Source organism: Aspergillus bombycis, assembly GCF_001792695.1.
Source record: "Aspergillus bombycis strain NRRL26010 chromosome Unknown contig00036, whole genome shotgun sequence".
Classification (NCBI taxonomy): Eukaryota; Fungi; Ascomycota; class Eurotiomycetes; order Eurotiales; family Aspergillaceae; genus Aspergillus; species Aspergillus bombycis.
In genome coordinates this window covers 80,643-101,175 of record NW_019170038.1, presented here as the reverse complement: position 1 = coordinate 101,175, position 20,533 = coordinate 80,643, and the positions used below count along the sequence as shown (strand labels likewise).

General features: G+C 47.0%; 7 protein-coding genes across 7 annotated transcripts; 5 read left to right on the top strand and 2 right to left on the bottom strand.

Moving 5' to 3' along the window:
• Positions 1–470: 470 nt before the first annotated feature.
• Positions 471–3,246, top strand: ABOM_005199 (ZZ type zinc finger domain protein; the record flags this gene model as incomplete). The annotated part of the gene is made up of 4 exons (XM_022532328.1): positions 471–605; positions 814–1,636; positions 1,722–1,933; positions 1,984–3,246. The coding sequence occupies 4 exons, from the start codon at positions 471–473 to the stop codon at positions 3,244–3,246; spliced, it is 2,433 nt and encodes an 810-aa protein (XP_022389725.1).
• An 808-nt stretch (positions 3,247–4,054) lies between these two features.
• Positions 4,055–5,388, top strand: ABOM_005198 (serum paraoxonase/arylesterase family protein; the record flags this gene model as incomplete). Its single annotated transcript, XM_022532327.1, has 2 exons — positions 4,055–4,366; positions 4,429–5,388. 2 exons carry the CDS (start codon positions 4,055–4,057, stop codon positions 5,386–5,388), a joined length of 1,272 nt encoding a protein of 423 aa, XP_022389724.1.
• Positions 5,389–5,571: 183 nt separating this feature from the next.
• On the bottom strand, positions 5,572–6,255 carry ABOM_005197 (putative isochorismatase family hydrolase; the record flags this gene model as incomplete). The annotated part of the gene is made up of 1 exon (XM_022532326.1): positions 5,572–6,255. One exon carries the CDS (start codon positions 6,253–6,255, stop codon positions 5,572–5,574), a length of 684 nt encoding a protein of 227 aa, XP_022389727.1.
• Positions 6,256–6,638: 383 nt separating this feature from the next.
• On the top strand, positions 6,639–7,781 carry ABOM_005196 (uncharacterized protein; the record flags this gene model as incomplete). Its single annotated transcript, XM_022532325.1, has 1 exon — positions 6,639–7,781. The coding sequence occupies one exon, from the start codon at positions 6,639–6,641 to the stop codon at positions 7,779–7,781; it is 1,143 nt and encodes a 380-aa protein (XP_022389726.1).
• Positions 7,782–8,193: 412 nt separating this feature from the next.
• lreA (GATA transcription factor LreA) lies at positions 8,194–10,981 on the bottom strand (the record flags this gene model as incomplete). Its single annotated transcript, XM_022532324.1, has 4 exons — positions 8,194–9,512; positions 9,566–10,004; positions 10,087–10,181; positions 10,261–10,981. 4 exons carry the CDS (start codon positions 10,979–10,981, stop codon positions 8,194–8,196), a joined length of 2,574 nt encoding a protein of 857 aa, XP_022389729.1.
• Positions 10,982–12,980: 1,999 nt separating this feature from the next.
• ABOM_005194 (putative RAS small monomeric GTPase) lies at positions 12,981–13,893 on the top strand (the record flags this gene model as incomplete). The annotated part of the gene is made up of 2 exons (XM_022532323.1): positions 12,981–13,005; positions 13,088–13,893. 2 exons carry the CDS (start codon positions 12,981–12,983, stop codon positions 13,891–13,893), a joined length of 831 nt encoding a protein of 276 aa, XP_022389728.1.
• Positions 13,894–17,249: 3,356 nt separating this feature from the next.
• Positions 17,250–18,284, top strand: ABOM_005193 (Zn(II)2Cys6 transcription factor domain-containing protein; the record flags this gene model as incomplete). Its single annotated transcript, XM_022532322.1, has 3 exons — positions 17,250–17,357; positions 17,413–17,510; positions 17,594–18,284. The coding sequence occupies 3 exons, from the start codon at positions 17,250–17,252 to the stop codon at positions 18,282–18,284; spliced, it is 897 nt and encodes a 298-aa protein (XP_022389731.1).
• Between the last annotated feature and the right edge of the window lie 2,249 nt (positions 18,285–20,533).

Below are 20,533 nucleotides of genomic sequence, written 5' to 3'. Positions count from 1 at the left end.
ACACTCCGTAGTACTAACTACTACTAGTAGTTAATGGAAGTGCCAAAGATTAACTAACTGAGGTTCTCAGCAGCCATCAGCCAACCACCAACGGGGATGCCCCGGAAGCCTACTGGTACGAAGTAGGCTTCACCGCCCCCCGCCGAATGCAGCAAAGCAGATGACCACCTACCCCCGTCAAGGCGTCGCCCTTTAATCCATCGATTCCTCTCCTCTTCTTCCCTTACTTTACCTACCTTACTTCACTTCCAACAAATTTATTTTCATCATCATCATCATCATCATCATCATCACTTTCTTCCACCTCCATCCCACAATCATCCCTCTCCTATTCAACCAACGCCATCCAGGTAGCTCGATACTTATCACTGATCTATCCTTTCTCATCACTAGCGTGCCCGCTTCCTTATCTCTAGGGGCATGTTTGGCATCTCAAGTGATTTCATCGTCTAGGGAAACTTGAAAGCATCATGTCGACCTCTACGTCCCAGGCTACTTCCGTCAACCCGAATACCTTAATCACGGTGAAGGTGCTTTACAATGACAATACTCGTCGCTTCAAAATCCCTCTAAAAGAGCTTGAAGCTCGTGTTCTCCCCCAAAAGGTGCGTCTCCACCCTAGCTCCGACCGGAGCTTACAGTCTTCCCCTGTATGCTGTAGATCTTCTTTACTTCTTGGAAATTTCCACTTTTAAAGGCTTCCCTCATAGGGGTTTAACCTCTCTGGAAATCAAAAGAAATAATTAAAAGATGTTTCCCACCCCGAGTTGCTAAATCTTCCAGCCTCATTACTGATGTGCTTCTCGTATGTAGCTCCGCCAGCTTCTTGGCATCCCGAGAGATGTTAACGTCACTCTTGAACGCTTGTCTGATAGTGCCGGTTGTTATATCCTCCTGGACAGCGAAAACATTGCTGTCTACAAACAACTCTACCGTGCTGCAAAAGCCAAACTGAAACTGCGAATTAAAGTTACGGAGGTTGACACTACTACCTCTCAATCACCATTACCCGCAGAAGATTCCTCTGAGCTCCAGGATCAGGTGAGATACAGCTACCTTCAAACAGTATTAAGCTCTCCGCTCCCTGAAGGCTCGGCTAAAGCTGTTGCTGAATCGCCACATGATGCTGCGAAGCCCACCGAAACTGAGCCCAGGGCCATGCAATGGTCTAATACAGGTGTCGTAGCTCCCGAACCACAATACCAAGACTTCAGCTTGGGCCAGGATAACCCCAGCACCCCCGTGGTCTCGCATAAATCTCCCACAGGTGTCTTTTGCATTGACTGCAATCATTGTGGTCTATCTATTCCCAATGAGCACTACCACTGCAGTATCTGTGATGATGGTGATTATGACCTATGTCTCCATTGTGTAGACTCGGGTGTTACCTGTCCAAATGAGGATCACTGGTTAATTAGACGCATCGTTAAAGATGGCATTGTCACCAACAGCACCACAGAAACTGTTGCTCCTCGAAAGCTCCAGACTGATGGTCCCGAGGAATCACTCGAGAAGGTCGAACAGAAATCAGAGTTTGTCCCAGAATCCATCTCTGAAGACACTCCAAAGACTTCACCGGTTGTTGTCGAAGTCCCTGTCCACTCCGAAGCCCGTATTTGCAATGCTTGTCTCAAGGGTATGTTTCTTTCTCTTTTTCTTATCCCCCTCCCCTCTATGTAGCGGCTCCTAAGGCATATTATCCATATACTAATTCGAGACAGAGTTTAACGAAACTAAAATGGTCACTTGCCTTCAGTGCAGGGACTATGATCTTTGTATCACATGCCTTCTGAAGGATGCCCATGGTCATCACCCAGCTCACAACTTTTCTCTTCTTCATGACGGGCCCTTCTGTCTGAAGAATTTGGTTTTGTCGCGCTGCAAACCTGGACGTCGCTATCAACATGCCGCCATCTGTGATGGCTGCGAGAAGGTGGGTCATGTGACTTGTACATTCATGACTGTAAACTAACACATCTTTAGAATGTCGTCGGTGTGCGCCATAAGTGCCTCACCTGTCCTGATTGGGATTATTGCTCTGAATGTTTTTCAAATGCGCCAGAGACTCATCCCGGTCATCGATTCGCTCCACTTTATGAGGCCATATCTGAACCATATCAAGCTCATGAAGTCCACTACGGTATCTTCTGTGATGGGCCCCTTTGCAAGAACAAGGTAGTCCCTGGATATATAACTGGGGTCCGTTTCAAATGCTCTGTGTGCTACGATCTCGATTTCTGCGCCAGTTGTGAGGCGCTTCCGACCAATACGCATAACCGAACTCACCCAATGGTCATGCTCAAGACTCCTGTTCGCAATGTTACTATCAGTACAGTCCAGGAGGATAGATTCGGAGGATCCACAGTTGCCCTTGGCGATCATGCTCAAAGATCCCCATCGACCCAAGCCGTCAACTCGGTGGAACCCGAACGGTGTATCCCTGATGTGCCCGTTAAAGAAGAGTCTGGGTTATCACAAGACAGCGGGTCCGTGAAGCAGGAGCGTCCACTTTCAAAAGAGCAGCCAACCAAAGCTGAGAACTCCACTAATAATGCAGCTTCCGGATACGACGCTCTATTCGTGCGTGACACTGTACCTGACAGCACCATTATGTCGCCTAACCAGGTGTTCCGTCAGACCTGGACTCTCTACAACCCCGGCCCGCTTGCGTGGCCTGCTGGAAGTGACGTGCGCTTTGTTGGTGGTGATTCAATGTTCAATGTCGATACCAACCACCCTTTGAGTCTAGACTCTATCTCTGCTGCTATGGAAAGCAACAAGTTGTCAGAGCCGCTAGAGTCCGGCCAGAGTACCGATTTCACTGTAACGCTTAAAGCTCCCAGCCGAGTAGGTACTGCCATCTCGTACTGGCGACTGAAGCTCCCAAATGGCATGCCTTTCGGTCATAGACTGTGGTGTGAAATCCAAGTACGGGAAAATGCACCCTCTATCAAATGCCCATCTGGCTTGGAGCCAGAGGGAGAGCACGACTCAGAACATACAGAAAGTCAAATGATCTTCCCCAAACTGGAGAAGGAGTCTCCTGACGCAAGTGCCCATGAAGGGGATATTGTTGCACCAGTGGCTCCCTCCGTGTCCAACCCGTCTGAGCAAGATGTCTTGGAAGATGTGGAGAGTCTGTCGTTGGGGGATCATGAAACGGAGAACGGGTTCTTAACGGATGAAGAGTATGACATTTTGGATGCCAGTGACCAGGAATATATGGATGTCAAGTCGCGTGAGTGATTCTGTTAGGCCTTGCTATCGGTGGCTACCATGAAGGTCATGCACTGATCTCGACGGATCTTGTCCTATGAAAGGAGTTGGTCAGGTAAGGATGAAAACAATTTGCAGTGTGTTTGGCAAAAAGAAAATCTGAAAGCCAGTTTGGGATTATCATTTTTTTTTTCTTTCTTCATCCATTGTCTAATTTGATTTTGCATGCGGCTATTCAAAGGATAATAATACTGGATCTCCTCTAAGAAGCTGTTCTGGGACTGCCTAACATGGAGGTCGGAATGACAAACAGAAAAAATGAATTAAGTTTTCTCGGTAGACCATTCTCTCTCTCTCTCTCTCTCTCTCTCCCTCCCCCTCTCCTCACCAACCGTGACGATTCCTTTCTTTTTTTGTTTTCTCCACCCTGTTCCTCAACTACTGTGTTCCACATTCCGAGGTTCTTTTTCGGCTCAAAGTAACAACGTCCTGTTGATTTGTCAGTCATCTCAGTTACGCTCCACTCCCGTCTTTGGCTGTACTCCGGAGTATGGACAGTAGCAGGTATGCACACCGTACATTGTTGTTGATCCCTTGGAGGGGCCGGTAATCCATATAAATGCTCGCCATCCCTCCGATACTCAATGGACGTGTTCATCGAAGAATCGCACCTGCCGAGTAGTATCTTCCGCTCCTTCCAACCATAAGCTATATATTTAGATGATCTACCACTATTGCCGCCTTTCTGTTCCTCTACTGACATCTCATCCTTGGTGCTGTTCAGATAAACCCCCAAGTGGTACCGCTCACAGACGACAGAGGAACGTGTACCACCGCCATGGGGAGTTTACTCAATCTTGCTATCCTCACCATTTTGGTGGCGACGTTCTACGGCCCTGTATACCGGCAGCTGACTGTGTTGGGAGTGCTCCGGAAAGCCACGGACGAGGTAAGATTAGCGGAGCAACAGGCCTTCTACAGAATTGAAGACACGGTGCAATGTGAAGATCTACATTACTACACGCCTTCCCAAAAGATTTTCACTGCCTGTGAAGACTCCGTACTGCCCCGATTCAAGTGGTTTCCTCCCTTAGGGAATTTCGAAGGGCCGGTGGATTCGACTGGGTCCATCCATGTCATTGATCCTAGGGTGAGCTTGTCCGTATCTTTCGCTCTCAAGGTGTGGAACTGAAGCGAGTATACCCTGTCTAGACCATGAAGTCGACACGTCTAGCCTTTGAAAACTTCGCCGGTCCCTTAATCACGCATGGGATAGAAGTTCTGAAAGACCCGGACAGTTCCGATGCCGTCTATATCTTTGTTGTGAACCATTTGTCAAACATGGCGCATTACCATTCTGGTCCACATTCCCAGGAAATTCCGAAGGCGCGCTCGCAGGTTGAGCTCTTTCATCATGTTCTTGGAACTAACACGGTCCGGCATGTGCGCTCCATCAGGCATTCGTTGATCGTTACCCCGAATGACATTATTGCTGAGAGTCCTCGCTCCTTTTATGTTACTAATGACCACTTCTACCGTGAGGGCTTCAAGCGTCAAATCGAGGATCTCTTCCCTGCAGCCAAGTGGTCTAGCATTGTGCATATTCAACTGGACAGCCTTGAATCAGAGCAGGCAGAAAGCGGCGTCGATGCTAAAGTGGCGTTGACTGGATTACAAAACAACAACGGGCTTGGGCATGGCCAATCGGAGGGGGAACTGCTCATCTCTAATGCCATCGGCGGTATAATGTATCGTGGCCGGACAAATCCTGAAACCCGCAATATCTCTATCGTGGACGAGGTTCATTTCGATAGTTCTATCGACAACCCGAGCTATTATGCGGACCCATACCGGACTTTCTCTGATGATGCCAGTGGCTACGTGCTCGCAGGACTACTGCGACCCATCGACCTAGCTAAGAATCATGCCGATCCAAATGGTAAGGACGGTGTTATGGTGTGGTATACACGTCCCAAAACCACAAAGGAAGATGGGAGTGCTGTAGAATGGGAGACTCGCTTGATATTTGAAGATGACGGAACGAACATTAGGTCGAGTAGCACAGCATTGTTAGTCCCCATTGAGCCGAAGCCCCAAGAGAAGAAGAAAGCGTGGCTGTTCGTAACCGGGTTTGTCTCAGAAAGTGTTATTGCTGTTGAAGTCTTGCTGTAATGCTCCAAGGGCGAGTGCCCTGTGATGACGAACGGGTTACGGGGAATGTCCACTAAATCAAACCATATGGATTTCAGAGCCGTGGGGACACGAAAGCAGATTGATTAATGGAACATGACTTAGAGGATAAATGGCTAGCTAGGAAGATACTTCAAAGGTGCAACACCATTGTTCGAAGTTGATTCAATTCATTTGCTTCAAAGCTTTCATAACATCCTCTGTCTTCATTACGTCGGCGAACTCGCCTTCTAGGCTCGCCACTGAGACGGCATGGACCGTCTCAGCATCGAAGCCCCCCTTGGCCCAAGTTGCCGTAGCATCAGCAACAAGTACGATGCGCCCCCGATCCACGCGGGCCTGGCTATGCATGCCATCTTCTGGGCTAAGTGTCAGGGGCCCGTCGGGATACCGGTCCACGACCCCTAAGTTCGCTGCCATGCGTACCGTGGTCGATACACAATGGTCCGTTGTAAGGCCGGCAAAGAGAACCTGCCGAATCCCTCGGGTACGAAGATGCACTTCCAGGTCAGTCCCTATAAAGCTTGAATTGACACACTTCCACATAATCACTTCAGATCCGTCCGACGCCGGCTGGGCGACATCGAGCGGCTGGATACCGTTTCCGGGGTCATCGCGGTGGAGAGGGGAATTTGGTGTAGTCGATGAATGGAAGACGTGAATGATTTCCTTGGCGTTCCCCCCTCCAGTTTTGTTCTTAATGGCGGCTCGGAAGGCCTGGATGAGAGAGAGGATGTTGTCCTCGTAGGACGGATTGGAGCGGGAGGTCCCCCAGTAAGTTGGGTGGGTGAAGGCAGCTTGGTTGTCGATGAGCACCAGCGCTGTGGGGAGACTCAAGTCAAGAGACATTGTTTATATTTGTGTATATGTATGCACATACATACAAATTGTATGATCCCGGAGTGTTGGAAAGGTGAGATAAATCAATCAATTATAGATAGTTAATAGATCATGGAGAGTGAGTCATTGCTGCCACCTTTGCCATGACTAATATCACGATTACATCGAATTCCAAGATCAAGCATGTTGCGTCGAAAGTCGATGACAACATAGTACTATAAGTAGCATGACGGCCTGCCTCGGCGCCTGAAGAGCCTGCCTTCTATCCTTAATGCCCTAGGCACCAAACACGCCGTGGGTTGTTTGTCTCTCTTGGTATCACATCAACCGTCGACGAGCAATCAATTCCTTCTCCCCTTCAACCCCCTCCCCCCTTTGCATGCGCTGGGAGAATGTCATCCTCTCTCGGTGCCCAGAAGGCCCTCGTCACCCGGTCTCTTCCGTTGTTCTCTACCCCCTTTTCAGCTCTTCCACAGCATCAACTTCGGCGGCGCGATATCTACCTCACTTCCCGTGGCCACGCTTCATCTTCCAAAACTCATACTCGTCCCTCATCCTCCGCCCAGCCAGCCACGTCCAGAGTCCCTTCTACATCTTCAACTGCAACCACATCTCTAGCCAACGATGTCAATCCGCCACCCAGCACTCGCCCGGCCGATCTCGACCTTCCAGACCCGGTTTCACGCTCCGCCGCAACAGCTGATAAGCTAAAACGTTATATCGCAATGGGTCGCGCATATCTTTCTTTCTACAAAACCGGCCTCAAGAATGTTTACCATAACTATCGCGCCTCATTGCCTATCCGTCGCTCGCTCGGTCTTCCCGCTTACCTCCCTATCTCTCCTCCGCCTGCTCCGCCGTCGTCCAGTTCTCAGAGCAAGAAGAGCGCTGCATTCCGCAAAGCAATCGAGTCTGTTCAACTCAGCCGCTCAAGCTTCCAATTGGTTCGTCGCGCTGCCTACGATGTCCGGCGCATGATCCCTTTCACTCTCATTCTCATCGTGTGCGGGGAGATGACACCCTTGGCTGTCCTAGCCTTCGGGAATGCCGTCACGCCGTTCACCTGTCGTGTCCCTCGCCAACTTGAGAAGGACCGCGTGCAGCGGGTGGCCCGGAAACGCGCCGCCTTGGTCGCGCAGCAGGCAGCCACAAGTGGATCCGTTACGCCGCCTGCCGCGGGATCAGATCTAGAGCTGGATATTCTGATCAAGATGTATACGAATCTGGAATGGATCGAGAGTGCGAGTGCCGAGGAAGTCCTGCGCGCATGTGCGGTGCTGAATCTGGTGAAGACACATACGCGACCTTCCGGGTTGGTGTCGCTGTATCGGGCGAGGCTCCGGCGGTATGCAGAGTACCTGTCTTTGGATGATCAGTTGATTAGACGCTGTGGGGGTGTTCGAGCGATGGAAGGCGTAGAGGTCAGGATTGCAGTGGAGGAGCGCGGTGGTGTTGGTGTGACGCAGGGTAAAGAGGGCTGGGATGCGGAGAGGGAGGAGAGACGCTGGCTAGAGAAATGGCTAGAGAGGAGGTAGGTTGATTCATTCAACGTATTATACTGTAGATTCAATCTGTCTCTGTAAACTAGTGGGTCTGTTTTATAAATACCGATACAAATATTTAGACATAACCTGTCTCGTTTACCCTCAACGATGGGTTACTTATCAAATTATAATCTAGACTCTCGACATGCATTGAACGATCACCATAGCAAGCCTAAGTACTGTTGAAAGGAGAGAGAAAATGGTGTTACTATAAAACATGCCATTGATTGATGTTCACCCAGACCCCTACATAACGCTTATATACCGCCACAGATATCGTGTACCCTCATGCAAAGGATTGAAAAATGGTATCGTGCGCTAATATCCCGATATTAGAACAAACCGTAATAAGAATAATCGTAGGAATAGCAGCCGTGGCTTCTTGGTTTTTTTTCTTCTTCCTTCAGTAAGCATTGGGCCTTCCTGCCACCTGTGCTGCGTTACGGACTTGCTTAGCCCAGCGTAATCCGCAACTGTTGCAGAGGTCACGCTCCCCACTAGGCCCCCGGCGCCATTCGGGTGTTTTTTTGGTCTGGCACATAGCACAACTTTTCTCTACCGATGCGGTGCTCTGCTTGCGCTTTCGCTTCTTTCTGCGGGTAAGCAATTTCTGCAGCTCATCGGACAGCGTTCGGTTCTGCTTTTCCAATTCCCGAAGTTCAACCTGCCAGCTTGAACCCCTTGTTGGCACCAGCTCTGTGAAAAATGGAAGCTCTTGGACCTGGGGGTTGGCTTGTTTACTGGCAGCCGAAAGGTTTTGCCCCGCTATGTCAGAAACACCTGAAACTGATTGCCGATGAACATTAAAATCACCCAAGTTTCTGTTGGGCGGGGGCGCCGAATTCGACTCATCATTGCCTCCCTGCGGGGGTTTTGGGAAACTAATGTGGGCCACAAGGAACGAGGGTCTAATGCCTTCCTTGGTATCTCCTGGGTATAGGGTGGTCTGCGCGGGCAGCATATGACCCTTCTTGTGACGGATTTTATGGCTGAAAGTGGCCCGTTGGCCCGTACGAGCCACTCCCAGAGCCTTCTGGGCCTCCACCCGCAAATCCATCAGATCCTGCAAACTCTTGCCAATCAGCTCATCAGGCGTACGACCCAGTACTGGGCGCGCCTTAGAGGTCATGAATAGAACAATCCCGGACTTTGACAACTTAGCCCACACATCAGTTTCGGCCAAACTACCTTGTCCTATGCTCGCAATATGGTCGAGACAGTATACGAGGCGAGGCCGTCCGACAAGGACCATGAACTGCCGCCCCCGTTCTCCCATGCGCCATGAACCATGGCTCTCAAGCCAAATATATCCGCTGCGTTTCTTCCGTATTCTAAACATGACACTAACCGGGTCAGTGGTGGTGCAGGCCCGTAGGTCGCGGATGACTGGTCCAATATCACTAGGATGGCAGACCGTCGACAGCGTCTTGCCCACAAGTTCAATCGGCTCGTACTCTAGTACTTTTCGGCAAGATGGGGACACGTAGAGAAATTCGCCTTCGAGCGATAAAGCATGTATTATGTCATCTGTGTTCTCAACTAGTACGCGATCCAGGTAGCTTCTATAGGTTAACGTTGAATTATTGAGACTCTTCAGAATGGTTGACACTTGGTCGGTCCTGAACCAAGTGACTAAATCGGGGTGCGATCGATATATATCAGGAGGTGGTACGACATAATTTGGCAGCCGGTTCCGTTGGTAGTTGATCGTGTAAGTACCATCTGTATAGCTTTGTCAGTTTGATATGTTGGACACCATCAGGCTTGGGTCCTACTCGGATTTCTCCTCGTGACGGCATCGGGCGTCTCAACAAGATCAACCTGAAACCCCACGTAGAAGCGATAGTCCTGGGAGCTCCAGCGAATTGGAATCATTGTTATTAGGTTCATAAATGGCTGTCCACCCTTCCGGTAGTTGATGAGACTGGCTTGGATCTCCGTTCGGTCCTCGATTGTGGACCGCAAACGCGAGGTGGTTTGGTCATCGACAAAAGTTCGTTTCATGCCTTTTTGGACAACGCCCTCTGGCCCTTGAAGAAAACGGCAGTTTTGGCCCACGATCTCCTGTTCCATATAGCCTGTAAGTCGTTCAAATGCTTCAGAGACATAGATGATCGGGTGATCATTTTGAGTTATATCGCAAAGTACAAACGCGCACGACAAATCAACCGCGCCGATATTGATTTTAGGATTCGGCCTCGACACTACTTCGGCCTACAAAGAAGACCAAGGGGTGAAAGTCAGACGCTCCAACATTCTATGACGCTTGGCTTCAGGATTCAAGCGGTAAACCTACCAAGACGCCCATAATATCGAAGCCACTACTTGAATAGATGCTGGCATATTGTGAAGTCTCATCAGCCGCCGACTTGGGATGAGGTGGTAAAGGAGCTTTCAGACGTTATCCCTCATTAGTCATATTTCAACGTACGCGGACAGAAGGGACCCATTTGCGTAGGAGTAAACCTACCCTTCGTTGGGGGTGGCCTTTTAGGTTGAATGAAACGATGAGAGGACGCGGGACCCGACGACTGAAACCCTCGGTTTCGCCTACGTTGTGATGCCTGACCTGCGGGCTGGGGGATATTAGTAGAGGGTTGTTCGTTAAGCGTTCCCGTTGGCTGTGCAGGAGTGGTCAGTTCTGCATGGGTGGGTGGAGCCTGATATGTATTCAAAATGGGTCCGTGTGTCTGCATAGTAGAGTAAGCCACCGAGTGGTTCAAATTCATGGGCTGCGATGGTAAGCAAGTGTTGTGAAAAGATAGTGACTGTTGTCCCTGGAAGTTTTCTAGCGGCATGGTTGGGAACGGGGCTTGGAAGGCATTGTAAGCAAACGGATCGCCTGTATTTATAGCCGTAGCTGCTGGACCTCCAAGAGTAGAAAGTGGATCATATAGAAGCATAGCATTAGACGTTCTGTTTCCGAGGTTCTCAGTGGGCATGGGATGCTCCGGTAGATTCAGGGACAGCCCAGCCGTGTGTGACGGGAAGACGAACAAGGCACTATTAGCAACTAGGTCTGGTATCTGTGATTGATAGGCAAAACTAGCTGCGTGCATCTGCTCCGGCGTTGTGAAGGGCATCGTCGCCTGAGCATAGTGATCACTAGATGATGGAGGATAATCAACTCGACGGTCGGATGCAGGTACTGTATACTGCGCATCATAGTAGCCGTCACTGAACCCTTCCATGCTGTGGCTAATATCCTTGAAGACAGTGCCCGATCGATTCGATTCGACAGTTTAAGCCAATGAGCACAGCGCATCGACGGAGGCTGGTCGATGCGTTAAGAGATGAAGGCCACCGCACGCACTCTGACGTCTATATAGAGCCCAGATAATTAAGAATCCCGATGTGCAAGCACCAGTGTCAAAGTTTTTTTTAGAGAAAAGGGAGAGGAGGAAGATTGAAAGATGGAATGAGTCCGAACGAATTTCGCACGCTTAATATGAGACAATTTAATGATGATATATTACACTAACAGGGGGTGGAGGCAAAAGCAACGAGAGACCCAAAGGATTGATTTGGCATCAGGCAGTGACCTATGTCAGAAGCTAAAGGCCCAGTAATGGCAATAGGAAGTGAAATTAATCATATACGACGACTGTTGACAGGGACGGTTTTCTTCGACCGTCGATGTCGACATGCAAGTGCGGGCCGTAGCAAGCGGGATCTTACCAATAGGAGGGGCTTGTTGAGCCAGCAACAAAAGTGATGTGTCAAAAAAAAATTAAAATATATATAAAAAAAATAAAAGATCGAAGACCGCCCCAGCAGCCTTTTGTGATGGATCACTTGGGAAGATGGAGAAAGAGAATGGGAGGAGAGAGTGTGTGTGAGTGGAAAAAAAAAAATGGAGATCAAGATAGTAGAAAGAAGGATATTTATTGAGAGAGTTAAACCAGGTTCATTTGATATATATGTATATTATACATGTGTATATAGATAAGAGGAAGAAGAAAGAGGAAGGGCAGGAAAATTAATACGATAAATACACACAGTCAGTATAAGGTACAAGACCAGCTCACGTGATTAGGAGTATTTTCTCGTTTGAGAATATCTTTCAGAGACCTGGTAAGTTGGAGTCTTAAGATTCTTCTGCTCTGTTAACTCAAAGTCAATCAAATTATGTCGTACTAGTACCAATGACCGGGTCACTGTTAAATGTCAATCCACTCAGTGCATGTTATTGTAACTGGGGACAATTCACAACAGTCTCAAATTCAGCATCATTATTGGCTCCTTTCGAAAAATCAGTTGTCACAGTCCAAATCCTCCCCGTGTGTTTTGTGGATATCAACTATCCAGGTACTTGCCTCATACTTTCTTGATATACTACTTACTCTCCGTTGAACCTAATTCCACTAAATAACGTGTACTATACCGGCATTGCATTGATATCAAACTTTATTAATAAACTATAGTCCACCTTAACTCTTGCCCCTTGAAACATCGTGCACTTACACCCGATTACTATTCCTTTCTTCGTCTCTTACTTTTAGTGTGTACATCATATTCTCCAAGTTCATCATTAATGATGTTGTCATTCGTTTAGAATTAGTTCAACCGCTTATCTTGGGCCCATTCAGTTGGATCGACACAGCTCATTTGCTCCCCCCTTTCTCTCTCGCTTTTTCTTTTCTTTCTTTTACTCCCAATGCCCCTCTCCTGACCGAGAATCAACATCGACGAATCTTTCATTAACCCTGTCTCACACCTTTATCAGCACAACTCGTCTTCCCCAATATCTCAATTCCTCGACCGATTGGGCTTATTGTTTTACACCTACTCTTGGCCAATACCGCTCGCCACGCAGATTGACCCACTGTCGCAACCCGAGAGATGGCGGACGCGCCAAACAAAATCACCATCACTATATGTGGAGATGGCGGATGTGGTATGTTGTGCAATATATGACACTTCCTTTTTCTTGCCTTCTGAAACTCTCCGCACCGGAGATTGAGATCCGCCACATGCTCACAACCGGAATACGTTGGATATTGTTTGTCGTCTTGCGCCATGAAGCCTAGACTGATCTAGTACGCTACATAGGAAAGTCGTCCATCACTCTTCGATTAGTACGCAGCCAATGGACTCACGAGTAAGTCTCTGCTTGACCAGCCTTCCTACATCGGACAGTTTAGTACAACAAATGAGTGCCTTGATCAACCGGACTGACCTCGTGCAAACATGTCTAGGTACGATCCTACTATCGGTAATCCACCACCCTTATCCGCCTATCCTTGATTCGACAACATGGCCCTTCTAACATCGAAATTGTTTGTTGGAAACTGTAGAAGACTCATATTCGGTGACACGGACGGTCGATGGTGTTCCCTACTTCTTAGCGATTACCGATACCGCTGGTCAAGAAGAATATCGCGGACTATGGGCGGCATCTAACCTAAAATCAGACGCTTTCCTTCTCGTCTACGATATCACCAATGCTTCTAGTTTAAGCGCGCTGGATTATTTTATGGAGATGATCGATATCGAGGCTGAACAACGGTTAGAAGACAACCAGCGCTTGCTGAAGGAATTAGGAGACAGCGCACAGGGCTTAGAAGTGGGAATGCCTCCCCCTGTCAAGATTATCGCAGGAAACAAGTGCGACCTTAAAGAAGGACGGGTTGTCGGTGCCAAAGAAGGTCTGGAATATGCTCGGAAACATGGCTGTAGTTTCATGGAAACAAGTGCAAGAGAGATGGTGAATATCGAGGAAACATTTGCCCGTACACTTCATCCCTTCCCAAAGTATTTCTGTGTAGGGCCTAATATTCTTATAGTTTTAGTGCGTCGTGTGGTGGAGGCCCGTCAACAGCATTACCAGAAAGACATACAAGCCACCCATTTACCACAAACTTCAGCGTCTTCACCTACGAAAAGTTCCGCCGCTGCTGGTCAAAATAAAAGCTCTGCTTTGAAGTCATCTAACGAGGAAGGCTCACGTCTTCGATCTTTCTGCTGTGGAATATCCCGTGGAAAGGAACGATCAAGTCAGGGCCAGCAACAAACAAATGGGAACAGGGACTTGGTATCGGGACACGAGGCATCATCAAAATCGGCCACGCCGCGCCTGTGGAGGCGTTTGAGTTGCTGGTGAACTCACAGAATGCGCTAGTACACGAGCCTATCCTCCTTTTCGCTCCTTATTATTATTATTGTGGGTGTACTTTCTTTGCACATGTTCTTCTATCGTCATATACCCCTTCATCTTCGTCAGCTTGCCACATTGTTAGTTTACTGCTTCTGGCACAGTTCTGTACAGCTTTCAAAATGTATATTATAATTTTTTCTTCTTCTCCCTTTTCTTTCCTTCTATACCTCGTTATTCCATTCCTCTACCTAGCTGAAGCTTCTTGGAGCCAAGGGTAACAAGATATTGAGGCGAAAGATTAAAACGGAAGTGGGGAGCAATGTTTAGGAATGGCGCACGCTGGGGTCATGCGAGCTTTCAACTTGGCATACAGAAAACCAAGGAACAATACCACCTTTGCACAACCCTAACACACTCGTTAGTTAACATACATCTCAGGTGAATCCAGCCAGCCAGAACATATTCTGATGAGCGACAGGAGGAGCCATTCGGTTAAGTGGTGGGCCACTTGAAGACCGCCAAATGACGCCCAACATGCCATCGTTACAGGGCCAATGTAGATTGCTCCATTAAGATTCACTGTATAGACCTTTGACTGTCTCGAGCCAAGGTAAACCTGTGAACTTGGGCTCAATACAACATGACCCAACGAATCAGGTGTCTTATTCTAAAAGTCCTTGGGTCATTGACCGTAAGGCCAAAGTCTATCTTTGATAGGATCAAAACAATGGCGCAAGGATGAAGTCAAATCTGAGATTTTTCGAGGCCGATCGCCGAGAAAACGGCGATTGAAAACGGCGATTGACATAACGTGATACAGACATTATTATCTAACTATCTTGAATGTGGTAAAATCTCCCCCCGTTCATTTTTATTTTTTATTTTTGTGGTTTATTAATTCCTCTCTTTTTGCTTTTCTTTTTTCGGTCTAGTTGTCACCAGCGCCTTTCACACTTTGGTCAAGATGACATGGACCCAACCCAAAGGGAAAGGGTGAGTCTGCGAATCATCATCTCTAAATTTCTGTGTTCATGGGTTCTCACATCGTGTACTAACGTCATTGACTATTAGTGGAACAACTAGTAAATAGAGATACGGCACCACGATCCGTTAGCATGTTCTTTCTATACATGATCTAGGTGGATAGCATAGTGGGATCGCTAGTTAATGAATGGGGTTAAAAAAATTAAAAGAAAGAGAGGAAAAATCACGATATTAAATAATGATACAATTTGTTTGATTTTTAATTTGATTTGGTTTAAATATTATTATTATTATTATTTTTATTTTTTTTAAAAAAAACAAAGAAAAAAAAAGCTGAAATCAAACAGAAGTGGAAAATACCTCATTCAACCTTAGGTGATCTGTGCTAGACCAACTATTTCTCCCGATGGAGCTATCTATGCAGTGTGCGACAAGTGGCAATGATCGTTTGGGGGCCCGTCTTCTGTTAAGCTTTTAGGAGAATCATCCGAGTTTCCAGGGTTGGGCTCGTGATCATAGACGGGCACTAAATGGCCGGAGGGAGAACATTCGATGCATGGGTTCCAAATGTACTCCGTACACTCTAAGACAAAAATGACCAAATCCTCCGGTTTGAACTATTCGGCATGCGTTTGCCGAGAGAAGGTGGAAACAGTAATCAAAGAGAAACTTCTCCTGTTGTGCCGTAATGCCGCTTAATGCAAAGGGCGGAGGTCATAGTACCAGTAGTACAGAGTACAGTATTCTCGAAGGGTTTATGTATGGTATTGTAAGGATACCGATATGTCTCCGTGTGGGGGGTGTATCCCATGAAATCAAGAGGTGTAAAATCTGGAAGACAATCGTCAGAATGTCACCAATCCCTGAGGACCCTAACCTGCTCCAACAGGTTCTAACAATTAAAGTCTGCTACAGACAACACTACTATCGAAACCCGACGGAGAATGGAGATCTAAATGCTACTCGGATATACGGAGTCTGGTTAAGAATACAGTCCGAACTTACAAGAACTGAACCTTGGCATATTTGGAGCAGAAGAGGATAAAAAGAAGAAAAAAGAATTTTTTTTTCTATGTTGATGTAATCAACACTTGAGGGTTATTGCTTATTTAGGAAATTCAAAACATGAGCTAGGGAAGATGGCACCTCCGAGGTCCGAGCCAAGGCCTCCGACCCCGAGTACAAGACCTCCCGCTTTACCCGCACTTCCGCGCTCCGAAGGTAAGGTAAATCGTATCCGGTTTAGTCAACTGTTGCTATGTACAGTAAGATACTAGGTACTGACAGTACAGCTGGTAATGTATTAGATATCACTCAATATTTACAATACAGAAAGATATGTTTCTCAACCTGTTCAAAGATGTTACTCTTCCTCTTGGAAATATGCTGTTGTTCAAAAAGCTACTGTAGTTGAAATATCCCAATATATAATCCAGCTCGTATAAATGAACAGTTTATTTGCTGTTTGACCAAAAGAAACCGTGGGAGGCTAGGTATGGACTGTACTGTAAATTACAAAGCTCCACCGCATAACCTACTACTGAACTAGGACGAGACCAATGATCGCCTACCCATCCCATACTTTGCTCTGCCTGGAGTGCGTCAATAAGACGGAGTACATACGTTCCTTCGTCAGGCTTTAATAATATTAATTCGAAGTAAGAACTAGATCCATTACAAGTAAATAAGGAATTAATTTTTTTTTTTAAAAAAAAAAAATAAATAAATCAAAAAAATCATAAATAGAAAACCTGAGTAATCACCCAGTAATATTACCCATCGCTCATAGCCATCATCATCCATCAATCTACTCCGGACTACAGATTAGTTAAAAGCAAGTTCAAACCCTCCAGAACCCATACTTCCTTCGGTTTCTGGACAGTCTTATATCAGCGGCTACCATATAACTCTCACATACCTCCCCCATAGTCATTGCAACCTTCGCCGTTCCACTTCTCGGTTGCAACCATTCTGGCCATTACTCATTACCTCGTCTTCCCATGCTACTGACGCCTCGCATTGGTCCTTGATTTTGTCCACCCGTTGGCCTTTGCAAACCTTCTGCCTCCTTCTCCCCGACATCGTTATATCATCGACCAACCTTAACGCATTGTCGATCCCTCGACTACTACTATTGCAACACCCCAGAACGCGAATGAAGAATAACTGGAAGAATCTCACGTACAAACCCGACTTCTAATTTCCAGTAGTCATAAGATTATACTTTTTCTTCTTTTGCTTACAATTACCCTTTTTTATTTTATTATTATTGCTATTGTTATTCTTATTCTTATCGTCTCCATCCCTCTAGCCCTCCTCTTGGTCTTCTACTTTGTACTTTCCGTCCTCCGCCCATATCTATACAGCTATACTACACAATGACAGCACGCCAATCATCACCTACATCAGACAACTCTCATTCGGACAGCAATGTTCGCAAGAGGGTATGTAAGGCATGCGATCGGTGCAGGCTGAAGAAATCTAAGGTAAGCAAGTTCGAGGCCCAAGCATCAGCACGCTCTGATGCACTGACCGGTGCAGTGTGATGGAGGCAACCCATGTGGTCGCTGTAGGACAGATAATGCCATTTGTGTCTTTGGCGAGAGGAAGAAGGCTCACGATAAAGTGTACCCTAAGGGGTGAGCTTGCACCTGGCATTGATAATTTTACGTGTGGTTTCTCCGCAGGACTTGATCGCTAACCATATCCTACTCGGGTGTAGATATGTTGAGATGCTCGAGCAACAACAAGCATGGCTAGTCTATGGGCTTCAAGAACTATATCGACGCACCAGCGAAGGCGAAGGGTGGCCTGGGGAACCGTTGAAATGCGAAGCCAACGGCCACCCTCTCACTCACGACCTGCTCACCCGATTGGGCGCTTTGGACCAGAGCAAGGGCGAGCGTTTTGAGGAAAACACCGACTCTATGCAGCAAGAACTATGGAAGCAGAACGCAGGGCATATGCAGCGCCAGGACTCGTCAGACGGCAGTTCAGAAAGTGCACAATCACCCATTCTTCCCACCCGTTTTTCAGACGCTTTTACACGACAACCACTTACTCCACCTGCTTTCAGCCCTCCTTTGCGGCAAGGACCTACAATCAAGACGGAGCCTCAAATTGTGCCAAATACACCTAGCTTCATTCCGCCGATGGCTATGCACGGGGACGTGGTCAACCCTCTCGCATTACAAGATCCGCAACAATGGCCGAACAGCCTAGGTGGTTTCGACGACATGGACCTTATGGCGACTGCCGATTACAATAACCTGTCATTCGATGACCCGGTCTCTTCTCCAATGTTCAATCGCCAAATTCCTATGAATTGCATATCGTATATGGATGCAAAGAATGACTACGAAGATATTAGTCAGTTCTTGAATGCGAATCCACCGGAAATAACGTCTAGCTGAGCCGCACATATCGACGGAGAGTAACATGCTAGCGAAGCATGGCTTTCTTCTGCCTCGACGCTACTTGCATACGCCTATGACGTGACGCATGTACATTACACATGTTTTTCTTCGATTTACTAATGTCGTGGTTTCTTAACTGATAATTTTTCTGGGCGGTGGGTCTCTTTATGATAGGGTTTGAAGGGTCCATCTCACTGTACAGTCTTGTTTATTTATTTCGGGGCTAGTAGTGTCACATCGTGAATGCGACGACACTCGAATGCGATTTGACACAAAACACCCCTTTGGTGCTCTGGAGTTGGTAGGCAAAACATTAGCTGGGTTTATGGAGCTACGGAGAAGATTATTCTTCCCATTTTTATTATTATTATTCTTTCTTCATGTCTGTATCGAGGGCTGGTTACCACTTTAGTCTTGTGAATGGTCGACTATTCCGGCGTCCCGTCTAGGATGTCTTACATATCAAGATATAGAACCGTGAACCGTGCAGTTCGGCTAATATAATTGTCGGATTATCTTCACATACTCCGTATATCTAGAATTGGGTCGACTATCTCATACAGGCCAGGAACAGGTGGAGTGACGTCGAGAGTGGATGACTAATCGGCGACGGAGGGACGTCGATGATTCATCTCCGATTCTTATCTCCGCCCCGCCTGGACATAGGTATTTGATGACGCCCAGGGCTTCTGGTATGTACCTCGATCGAAACGGCTCCTGGAGTTGAATGATAGTACAGGAAGTTTTCAAGACGGTGGTACTATCGCTGACCCAGTCTCGTGTTAAGGATTAGGGCCAAGGGGAAAAAACCATGAAAGCCTCTAATGTTCACAGAGCAACCAGAGAGTGTATCGTATTTCGCTTTACTGTTACTTCTTCCAGTAGTACTACGACGTTCGAAGGGTGGTTGGATTGTTCAAGAATTAGAAGGTCAAAGCCCCACTCGTGGATCCCTCTGGCACAGTGCCGGTCCAGGCCAGCCGAGCTTGTGGAAGGAAAAAAACAAAAAAAAAAATTGGAATAAGAATAATAATAATTCTGCTTTTGAGATAATTCCGTAACTGTCAAAATCCGAACGACCGAGCCGATTGCTGACAAGCGCTACCTTATCTCCACCCTGCACAATTTATTCTTATTATTAATATATATATAATTTTTTTTATTTTTTTTTTTTAAAAAAAAAAATCATCTTTTTTCGCCCTCTTTTAGTACATACGGAGTATTTTCGAACTTTCCGAATCGCTGCCTCATATGAGCCGGGCTAAACCTTGCTGTTCCCTCCGTATTGCGGTGGAATTGATTCTGGCCGCTGCTTAAGGTTTTTCCTCTCTTTTTTTTTCAGGTTCCTTTCTTGTCTCGTCCGTTCTGTAATAATTATCATGTATCCTCGAGACCGACTCAGATAAGGTTGACATCGCTAATCCAATCCCCTGCGCAGGATGGGGCGTCACGATAGAGTAATGCTAGTGTCATCTTTGAGATGATGAATATACGGCCGATTAATAAGCGTTGCTGCCCGCTTTGAAATGAGTACAAAGTTCGTTTTCGGTGGCTTACAGGTTGACTCTTCACTCCGGATCCTTTTGTAAGCAGCCAATCACCGGGCTAAGAAACCGAAGCTTCTGCCAGCTCAGTGATTCGACATCCAATACGATGATAAATCCCTATGTAAACGCGAAATGATGGGGTCTCGGTGACTGAATCAGTGGTGAAATTTCATAGGGCGCAAATCTCATTGCGGCATTGGATATCACAAATATACAGAGTATGTATGTATGATGTACATACAGTACCTACGGCACTATTACCCAAGGTTGGTGATCTTGGAAATCCTCTAGGTTGATATTCGTGAGACCAGTTTTCTCCACAAACGACGGGGACATTTAGATCGGGTGACTTAATTATGCCAGGCAGCTAGGCACAGTATCGTATATACTAGTAGTATATACCCGAAACATTGGGTAAGGAAGATGGTGAAGAACTACTCCGTGCCAGGAGACGGAATCTTCTCCCTGACACAAAACCCAAGGACTCGGCATCGGTACGTCCGCGCCCGCGGGCACCGATATTTCCGGTCAATCGGTATATCGACGTTCCGAGACGCTGGATCGATTCACTCGAATTGTTACGGGCGCAAAGGTAATTAACAGTACTAACTATAGGGTAGGGGCTTAGTCCATGAACTCCATAGCGGGCATTCTAGGATAACGGATACTTTTGCCAATGCTCCAGGATCATACAAAATA